This window comes from Henckelia pumila, chromosome 3, assembly GCF_033568475.1.
Source record: "Henckelia pumila isolate YLH828 chromosome 3, ASM3356847v2, whole genome shotgun sequence".
NCBI lineage: Eukaryota > Viridiplantae > Streptophyta > Magnoliopsida > Lamiales > Gesneriaceae > Henckelia > Henckelia pumila.
In genome coordinates, this window is record NC_133122.1 from 39,677,189 (window position 1) to 39,688,620 (window position 11,432).

At 31.3% G+C, this 11,432-nt stretch overlaps 1 protein-coding gene across 1 annotated transcript; it reads right to left on the minus strand.

Moving 5' to 3' along the window:
* Nucleotides 1–924: 924 nt before the first annotated feature.
* LOC140892933 (zinc finger protein 8) lies at nt 925–2,093 on the minus strand. The gene has a single exon (XM_073301996.1). The coding sequence runs from the start codon at nt 1,849–1,851 to the stop codon at nt 982–984; it is 870 nt and encodes a 289-aa protein (XP_073158097.1). The 5' UTR covers nt 1,852–2,093; the 3' UTR covers nt 925–981.
* Between the last annotated feature and the right edge of the window lie 9,339 nt (nt 2,094–11,432).

Genomic DNA, 11,432 nt, shown 5'->3' on the forward strand with positions numbered 1-11,432 from the left:
TGGATCTTTATCCGTAAGACGTGTCAATAATGTCCACATTTACAATAAAAAATAATATATTTGACATTAAAAGTAATACTTTTTTGTAGGTGATCATCAAAATAAGTGATATATCTCATAAAATTGATCCGTGAGACCACCTCACAGGAGTTTTTGTGTAATATTTTTGAGACGATCAATTTACAAGATATAAATTTGAGGTGTGTTGCGAGGTTGGTATATTGTGTATTAAAAAAAAAAGTAAAAGAAAGGACTGGTATATATACATAACGTAAATAATTCACCGTGTTAATTAATTGGCGACGTGTTGTGTAATCGCTTTAGCATACCAACCGACAGTTTAAAAGGCAGCATTCGAGTTGTACCCTTCGGGGAAAAAAAAAAAAAACAATGCCTTTATTTTTTTTGGTTCCTTAAATTAGTAAAAACTTCATTAATTCGTTTGCAATACGATAGATCTCCCTTATTATATTCACGAACATTATGTATCTCTATACAATATCATATATATGTTTAGTAACAAGATTTTGCCTCCACAAAAGATATTCAAAAAGAACAAAATCACATGAGAACGATACATTCTTTTTTTAAAATTATTTCTTTTTTAAAAAAAATCCACAAAAAGGCTAGCTAGCTAGTCCACCCATCATGAGAAATAATATCAAGTATTAAAGTTCTTCACTGAACTTTAATTAGTAAATCAAGAAAAGATTTTTTTTTTTTTGGTCACGATTATTTGAATGGAAATTACTAATAACCAACTAGTGTGACATACTTAACTTAACTCATCAGTCAAGAAAACAGGATTATTAATTATTATAAATCCTCGATCAAGTTAATTAGTTTCCTCACATCCATATATATATATATATATATTATAATAAGTATGTAGAGATTAATTGAATAATTAAACTAGCTTTTGTTACTCGTGAGACAATTAAATGAATGCTCAATTCCAAGAAAACAATTGAGATGGATATATCAAAGATGTAAATCCAAACTCACATGATCTTGCATGCCAGGTTTGGATTCGTACCCGTACCCGTACCCGTACCCGAATCGATTCTGAGAACTAGGGTTGCTACTAGTAAAAGATGGCAATGGAGTCTGTCCCTGCAGGTTATACTGATGCGTCGGCCGAGCACCGAAAGACGACGAGCTATGAGCGTCCGGGACCCGCCACAGCCCCAAAGGGCTCCCGTTAATGGCCGGTTGATTCGAATTATACGAGCCATAGCCGCCGCCGTAAAGCCTGCCGCCGCCGGTATTAGCACCCGCGGCAACACCGCCGCCGCCGCTCCACGAGTGGTACGCCAAAGGTAGCGACGGCGCGGACCCGAGCTGGCGCGAGTAGTTCATGAGGCCGTACACGTGCGCCTCGGACAAGCCGCCATGCGCCATGGCGGACTGCAGGTGTGCCCGTTTGGCGTGCTGCCGCTCCCTCTTGTGGGCGTTCTGGTGGCCCCCCAGCGCCTGAGAAGTGGGGAAGTTCCGGCAGCAGTAATGGCATTCGAATTTCCTGCTGCTACTGATGTCCGAGTTGTTGTTGTTGTTGTTGTTGTTCTCGTTGATCATACCATTAATCATCTGCTCCTTGCTGGCGTCGTCATGATCTTCTTCTCGATCAATATTGTTGTTTTCGTGGGGTTCGTCGAGTGGTACAGATTGAATAATATTGTTGTTGTTGTTGTTGTTGCGGCCTCCGAATTCTTTGCCGAAAAGCCTGATGGCACCACCAGCAGAGCTGGATCCCTTCTCTTTGAGCGGCGCGGGGCGTATGAAGGGTAACTGAGAGAAGGAGTCCACGTTCATGAAATCTCGGGTCTCGCTCTGATCCATCTTCGACTCCATATATCGAAACGATGTTTTTATCTAGCTAGCTAGCTTGAGAGGGAGATTATCAAAATCAAAATGAGTTAGAGAAATGAAAATATGAAAGAGGCTAATTAAAGGATATATTTTTCTTGAATGTGGAGGTTGTGGGGTCAAACATGGAGAGTGGTCGTTGATCCATTGATTAATATTTGGAGCAAAACCTCAATTCTTTTGATGAATATGAATTGGAGGGGATAAGCTAAGGTCCCCCCCATGCACTTCTTCCTCCAAGTTTTGATGGTAATATATATGTGACATACAATATAAATGGGTATTCATCTTATATTGCACTTGTTTTCAGCTTCCATTTTTGCCTTTAAAAAAAAAAAGGAATTTAAAGATTTTTATGCTTTTATTTTATTATTTTGAACTTAGATGCATGATAGGTATTGTTAAGAGGATAGAAATGACTGTCATTGTCTTGCAATAATGACCACTCCTATCACTACTTCTATTCTATATAAGCATTATTTCCTCGTTCTGGGTTGAAAATATGGAAAGGAAGAAAACAAACCCTTGTATTAACTATTAATTAATCCACCATATTATAATCACTAAAAATAAACAATTTGATGTGAAACCACTTCCACTTTTTAAAATTAAAAAAAAACCATTTTCGGTCTTGTAATTGTGTCATTTTCTGCGACATTTGTCCTTTAAGTAATCAAAATTCGATTTTAGTCTTCTAAATTTTATTTTTGATAATTTTAGTCGTATAATACTATACACATCAGTGTTACATCAGCACTGCATTGGTTTTATGTTAGCTATCGTCGGAGAAAATACGAAAATCAACAACAAAAAAAGAAGAAGGTAAAAACCTGAAACTGAAACTTGATAATATAAAAGATCAAAATTGCAGAAAAGCAAACATATCATACCAAAATCAGGGGGAAAAAATCGTTCTATATATATTAATATCACCCTTTTTCATCGATTCTTGATCTGTAATTAGACTGTTACCCATGTAATCTTGGTCAAATATTTTAAATTTTGCATGCCTAACTAGTTAATTAGGTTGTACATTATAATAACTGTTAATTAAAAATGTCTGAGATTTGTGGTTGAAGCAATGAATATATATGTCATGTCATATAAATCTCGTTGTTGGAAATACACATATGAAATACTTCAATTTTATTTATTTATTTATAAAAAAAATTGCTTAAAATTGTGTAAGTAATTTAAATGAATTAAATGAAACGAGAGAGATGTGAGGAAAAAGAAGGTGGGAGGGGGTGGGTCTGAGTCAGGGATGAGGTACAAATACTTCTTAAATACTTATGTAAGTATTTGTTGGAGCCATTCTGCAGTGGTCCTAAAAAATCTAACCAAGAATATTGCATACAACATCAATTAAATTTTTTGAACTAAGTGATGCCCCCCACTTCTTTTTTACATAAAAAAGGGGTTGTCACAAATTATTAAAATATATGAGCATTTATATTATATAATATAATATATGTGCATGTCTGCCTATATATATATAGTAATAGTAGGGGTGATTTTTTTTTTTTTTTTTAAATATGACGGAAGGGTTTGTTACAATTACCCGATTTAAGACTTGAGATCTTACTTCTTAGTGTCAGGTCGATGAATTATAAATAATCGATATAGTACGTAGTAGTGAATATATTCTCGATTAACTAATCGGCATAGTGTTTTTTTTTTATTTTTGTTTTTAGTTACTTGCATTAGCATTAATGTTGATGAAATATTGTTAGTTACAAGAAATTAAAGAAAGAAAATTAAATTGGATGAATGGTCCAGACCGGGTGTCTGCATGGGATATTTTTCCTGTTACAGTGTTAGCCTTAAAAGAGTGGGTTAATCTGCATGTGAACCTGTCCTGTCTATACATATGGATATAAATTAGGTTTCTGCGAGATGATTTCACAGATCTATTATCATTAGACGGATCGATTTACATCATATTTACAGTGAAAATTAATACTTTTGATTAGTAATATTTTTTTATTGATCGGAACGGGTCAAATAAGAGATATGTATCACAAAATTGACATGATGCGATTAATTGATAAAAATTAAAAACCCGATGGTAAAATATGATTTGATTGATTGTAAGGTCTTCTGCAAATTAATTGGTAAAATATGTGTACGTATGAATTATGTGTACGTATGAATTATGAATACCATTAACTGATAAAAATTAAAACACGATGCGATTCATTGTAAGGACTTCTGCAACAGTACGTACTCACTACTGCTACAAGCTACTGGCGCTTTTGTAGTTAGGTCCCCTTTTGAGTTAAATTTTTATGTACGGCACTGATTAACTAATAATTGCTTATTAAAAAACCATGAAATAGATTTAATTTTTTTTTTTGTTATTTACTTTTGTTGTAAATTTTTAATGCACGCACTGAATAACAATCAATATTTCCCTTTAATATTTTCTCAAACCGTAAAATAGTTTTTTATTCGTTTTCATACATCATATCATAATTAAAGTTTTTTGTACGACACTCTGTTAATTAATAACTGCTTATTAAAACTACGAAATAGTTTTCTTTTAGTTAGTTTTACCATAAATTCTCTTAAAGTTCATATTAAGTGCATAACGTTTTAATCTTTGACCAATATGTCTTTAATGTAGGCTGTATATTAATTTATCATATTCTATTATTTGCCCTTAATAGCATTGCGACAACATGAATATATGTGTGTCACAATTTATATCATCTAAATTTTATTTATATACCTATTCTCCAGATTAAATAACTCTAGTTAATAATTGATTACATGCAGCATGTGTATTACTAATATTCCTGAAATTTTTTATCTTTTAATATATATATATATATATGTATATTTATTTATTTATTTATTTAGTAAAGTGTTGGGATCAGCTTGGAAGTTCTTAAGAGTATTTCGGGGCTGGGTTAGGAGCCGATGAATCTATATATATATTCTTGATCTAAATATATAATTGATCGAGCGAGTAAATTTGTTATAAAGTACAAAAGTAACTCGAGCTGATCGTATATACAACGAATTTTTGGTCAATCTTTTGTATAATGCGTGAAAACAGATTAAAGCGTGTGTGTCATAATTGATTATACGAAAATAGATAAATGAACACAAAAATCTAATTTTGGAAGTTCGAATATCAAATCTAGATTTTTATGTCTCTCCTTCCTCCGTTCTCGGAAAGTTTCGTTAGATGACTTTGATTTATATAATCTTGTTGTATAAATTACCAGATCAAACTGAATACGCATCTCAATTAGAACTCCTAGCAATTAATAGGAAGTGCACACTACGTCTCTGGAGATCAACATGCCACTTCTTATAACCATTCTTCTTCATCTTCTGAGTGAGACTATTTGGTAGTGATTGAGAAAGCCTTTAAAAACACTTCTCAGCTTTTCTATAACAAAAATTTGAAAATTTTGTTAACATCTTGATGATCGACGATCTGATGTGGGCGTTGAAGTCGTTCTTATGCTTGAGGTGCCCTTAATTTTGATTGAACATGTATATATGGATGGGATGTGCATGTGAGCATATATATACATAGATGAATGCATCTATATATGAGGACGAACATCCATAGTGTTTCGAAAACGTTACGCATTTTAATAATGACGATATGAATCCTTTTATGTTGTCATCGTCAAGGCCTTAAGCTTCACTTTTTTCTCAAAGATATCATATTAAAATTTTACATAGATTGATTTCAAAAACTGATCACTAATAGTCCAAAATATGTATTTGTTGTAATTTTTCAGAATAGTGATGCGAGGAGCTGGTAATTACCCTTTTGTAAAATTGAAATCATGCACACAATTATAAAACCCCCTTTGGTTGCCATATAAAGTCACAGTCATGGCAGAAGATGCGAGGGGACCAAACACCAACATGTGTTTACTTTACATGCATTATTCAGTACATGGTACATATTGTTTCTATTATTTCTTTGGGTACTTTATATATAATATATACATAAATTCACACACACACACACACTTTAATCGAGTATATATCAAACAACATAAAAATGGCCAATTGGCCATCACAATCCATACTTAATATTTTAAAAATAACATCGTGACCCAATAAATTTTTATAACGTACTAATCGGCACATGCACACGATATTTGTGTTAAGCAATTTTTGGTTTTTAGAAAGGCAAATGTTATATGTACAAATGAGTTAACAATTTTGATTACAAAAGTATAATTGAAATTACAAAAATATTTTTATATTTTATTTGGAAAAAATCTTTTAAAAATGTATTTACAGTGGATGCCTAAAAAATTAGAATTTGAAATTGAATTTAAAATTGAAATTGAAATTGAAATTGGAATTGGAATTGGAATTGGAATTGAAATTGAATTTGGATATTCCATTTTGCTCTTTAGAAAAATTTTAAAATACATATTAGAATTTACTAGCATAAATTTTAGGAAAGTGATATTTTGTAAAAAAAAATGTTAGGAAAACTTAAATTTATAACTAAAGTTCATAAATTTATTAATAGAAATAATTTTATTGTTTTTATAAACTCAAATCTCATGAAATCCGACCAATTTGTAAGGATTTCACTTAGTTAAATGAAATTTCATGAAATCCCATCAAATACCAATCTCGTTTTAAAATTTTATTTTACCAAACACCAAAATAGTATTTGCAAATCTAAATCCCACCAAATCCCCTTCAAATATTTTAGTCCACCAAACACAGTGTTAGGATAATTTACTAATTATAAATATAATTTGTAATTCAATTTGTACATGTAGCATGATCCACTTAGAAAAGAGGTGCATTAATTAACCGGAGAATGTCCTCTTCTTTAGGCCACGATTGGTATACTAGAATGAAATAAGGTAGGAGTGTAATCAATTTTGGAATGAAATAATAATAGGAATTGAATGATAGGTCTATTTCATTCAAATTATTGATACCAAAAAAATGAAACAAGAATGAAATGAAATAATTTTTTAATTATCAAATAATTTCTTAACTAAAATTAGAATGAAATCATTATTAATTATCAAAAAATTTCTTAATTAAAATTCAAAATAATAACGATTAAAAAATGATATTATTATTATTAAATAATTAAATTTATAGATATTAATACTATATTAATTATTATACAATTACCGTTCTCATAAAAATAATATAACTATTAATCTTAATTTTATTATTGTTACGTATTTTTTTAAAATAATTTTATTTCAATAAAATATTATAATAATTATTATTTAACAATAATTTTATTTTATTATTTATTTTTGGATTATTGTTACATGATTATTAATTTTAATTATTAACATTTTCATCATTATTCATTTATCATTATATTTTTTATATTTATAAATGATAGTGATTTGTGTGATATTATTATTATTATTAATATATGATATATAGATTTATACTGGTGAAGCTAATAAATAAAATATTGTATAAACATGGATGGAGTAGGAGTGGGAACGATCATTCCCATCTAAAATAGATGAAATGACTATTCCCATGAATATGAGAATGATCATTGACCATTCTCATTCCAAAGGCAAACCAAGCATTGGTGTGTAAGGAATGAGATGTAAATGTCCATTAATTTGATTCCTATCTCATTACCACTTACCAAACATGCCTTTAGGGTTTTAGTTTTTCCATCATTTGTTAATATTTGTATTAGTTTAGTTAAAGTAAAAGGGTTATAAATGTAAACATATATTGATTTCATATTGGCTAAAGAAATCGGTTAGTATACATTACTCAAGTTTTATGAATTCTTTGTAATTATATATTAATTCAAACTCACTTTGATTTGGTAGATATCGGAAAAGTATCCCCGACATTTTGGCCTACTTGTCATATTCAAAGAGACTTATCTTAACCAAATCTGCACAACAAAATTTGCAAAATCCTAATTGGCGTTATTATTATTTTCATTATTTTTACATACAACCATTTTCATATAATAGCATGTTATAGGCTTATAGCATAACGTGTACGGCCTCTCCACGCATGTTAATTGCGGTCCGAAAAGCTTGCTTCTCAAATTACGCCTTGTGTCTTTGCTTAAATTTTGAATACATAATGGATCAAAACTTAAAATTGGAGAAATTAATATATATATATATATATATATATCAGAAAATCATTTTTCTCAATAACATTTAGGGAAAATAGGTTCTTTGGTCAACCAACTTGTTGATCAATTTTGATTTGTAATCCAGTCAGTTTTCAAATTTTGATTTTTATACGCACACTAACTTTTAATTAATATTTTATGATCGATGTACTTTTCTGTAGACGGATGGTTGTGTAAATTTAAGCTCATGAATTTTAAACAGAAATATAACCAAATAAGCAAATAAACCAAAGCTAGTGTTTCTGAGAGGATAATCTGCATTCACCCCTATATTTTATGATATTATTTGGTGTTATGGTTGAACTAGATGCATGAATGATGTGTATAAATATGATAAAAAAATATGATAAGGTATGAATGAGTAATATATAGAGATGAATAATAAATTATTTTTTATGTTTTAAATTTGTAAGATTATTATATACGCTTACTATTATATAATGTATTAAATGTCCTTAGTTTTTAATTGTAGACAATTTTAGGGAAAATGTTATGCTGATAAAATTTCCCTCACATCAAGTCAATCATGTCTTCATCACATTGATTAAGAGTGATGGAACCCATATGTTTTTTTTTTTAAAAAAAGAAACATCGCCGGAAGCGGTGGGTTAGGCAGACCTCTACCTGTATATAAACATAAATAAGCAATACAAGGACACCTTAAAGGAGGAGGAGGACTAGGCCAAGACCTCCTCAACAGGCTATACAATGAAAATAGTCACATCCAAACAAGTATGGTATCAGAAAAAATACAATCAAGACAACCCTAGGAACTAAGTGAATACAAACAAAATATCAGTGACAACTAAGAAATCATAAGCAGAAGTCATCCTGAGCAGCAAAATCCACGACTCAAGCTAGGTAAGAGAGTCACAATCAGATGCATAGTCACTGACCAAAAGAGGTCGCATGAAAAAAGAGTCGCAACCGCCAACAACTAGCAGACCAAGCGCGACCGCCAACCAGAAGAACGGGATGAAAAAGTAGCAAGGATATGGCGTAAAAAGCCCAAACCAAATCCTAAAATCCGAGTAAACATGAAGACTAAAAAAGAAGAAGGCATATGAATCCGCCACCGTATATCACCATCCAAAATAAAGAGTCAGGCAAGGGGAAACCACAGTGAGCGCCTGACAAATTTATCTCCCTGAAAAAACAACTCGATCGGGCCCGGGAGACTAGCTAACTCCAAAAGACTCAGGAAGAAGGTCGGAGAGCTATACCTGCAAAGAAAAATAGATATATACATATATAAAAAAAGGTCTAAACAGACCTAGAACAAGAGAAAAAAAGAAAGAAAGCCCAAAAGAAACGACCAAAAGCAAGTAAAAAGATCTAGGTAAACCTAGCTAGATCTAAGGTAGGGAATCCCGGAGAAATCAGAACGGGCTAAGGCAGCGATGTGAGTGGTTAGAGGAACATCAGTCTCCAACAAACAATGCCTATGGTCATGAGCAAGTCGCGCCAGCGCATCCGCTACCGAATTCCCTTCCCATATGTTGTGACATCATGTGTCATGATATGAAATTAAGTTAGCCAAAAACTAAAAAAAACATGAGATGAGTAAAAATTTGTGGCTCGTCTTATTTTTCATCTATTGTACAAAACGGTATCTGTGTATTTAACACTCATCTCTTTTACTACGTTAAAATTTTTATACTTTATAAGATAGATGAATAATCAAATATATAAAATGTAAAGAAGGAGAATGTAAATAACTCGTTTATGAGAAGATGGGTGGAAAAATAAGATTATTTTTAAAATGAACTTAATTATATGGGCCAAATATAATGCATACAATCATATATATACATATATAATTTTAATAGTTAACTTCTAAAAAAAATAATTTCTTCCCAAGAATAAAATTATTAGCTCCAACTTATATGGGCCAAATATAATACATATAACCCCCTAAAAAGTATAATATATATAATCATATATATATATATAATATAATATTTTAATAGTTAACTTCTAAAGAAATATAATTTCTTCCCAAAAATAAATGTATTATACCCTCCCCATGTGTATAATCAAGAGAGAAGTAATTCCAACAATTTCTTGAAACACATAAAAGTATATATGTAAAGGGTATACACACACACACAATGCATCAATAAATATATATATATATATATATATGCATACAAATGAGCTATATATATAACATATCTGTCTGTACTTTCTATCTACCATGTGGACGTGGACTATGTTGATTCACAACCATATAATCACCACATGCACCGCCACTGAAAGCACTGTCACCATCCTAGGGAACCCTAATTCTCTTTCAAGTGGTAAAGAATGAGTTTGAGTTTGGCTCTTTGGCTTGCTTCCAATTATAGTCCCAAACACATGTATATAAACACAAGTGGATCGATTGTTGAAAATTTTGTAAAGAAAAGCTCGTAATTAATTTTTTTTAAAGCATTTTCAAACAGTACCCTTAACACCAACCACCATACAAGAAAAAAAAAAAAGAAAAAATTATTCGTAAGACGAGAAAAATTTCAAGCTAAATTTAACAAGCATTGTAATTGTCACATGTCTCGAATTGGGCTCGAAAATGGGTACCATGTCTGCTAATTGTTTTGCAGTAGAGATGGATGCTAAGGGGATTGAAGGGTCGCAATCAAGTTGTTCCACCCTCTCACTTTCAAACAAGGTGGATTGAATGAGATGTTGCCCATGAAGAACTCTTGTCTTCGGGACCTCATCTTTATCTTCGTCTCATCTGCATCATCATGCATGCATTCATAACTATCCTAGGACCACCATAGAACTAATCAATTTTCCAATTTATATATATATAATTAATGTAATGGTGATTAGTTTTATAGACAAGTGGTTCCACTAATTACATATTTTTCAGTTATAAAAAGGGAGTCTATGTTACATCAAGATAAACACGAGGTGTTCAGACAAAGATCTCGCTTGAAAACAAAAAACAAAACAAAAAAAATATTGATGAATCCCACATGTTTGTTTCAAGTGAGATGTGCGTCCAACATCTCGTAGAAAAAAAAATACATAGAGCGCATATTTTTTTCTTCGGTGCAGCATAAAATTCCGAAAAAAGGTACATGTTTGAAATTATACCAAACATCGATATTCATATTCTGATATTCAACTTCAACATCGGCAATTTTTTTTAAAAAAATAGTATAAATATCCTTTTTGATACATTATTTAGTCTAAACACCATATTTTGACCATACGTTCTGCTGGTAGAGTAGCACATTTTAATTATTGTTTGGTCCCCCGGCCCAAATTATTTTTAAGTCGTATAATAACTAATATCGATTTATCAACGCAAACAAACGAGAGATATTTTGGCTAAAATAACCATTTAAGAAGCAAATAACATTGTGGACACAAATAGAGGCACATGTGCGATCGGCCAAAACATGCATGGGAGCCCACGTCC

Excerpts from the sequence above, each read along its gene's own strand:
- LOC140892933 (XM_073301996.1), bottom strand. The coding sequence starts at position 1,851 with ATGGAGTCGAAGATGGATCAGAGCGAGACCCGAGATTTCATGAACGTG.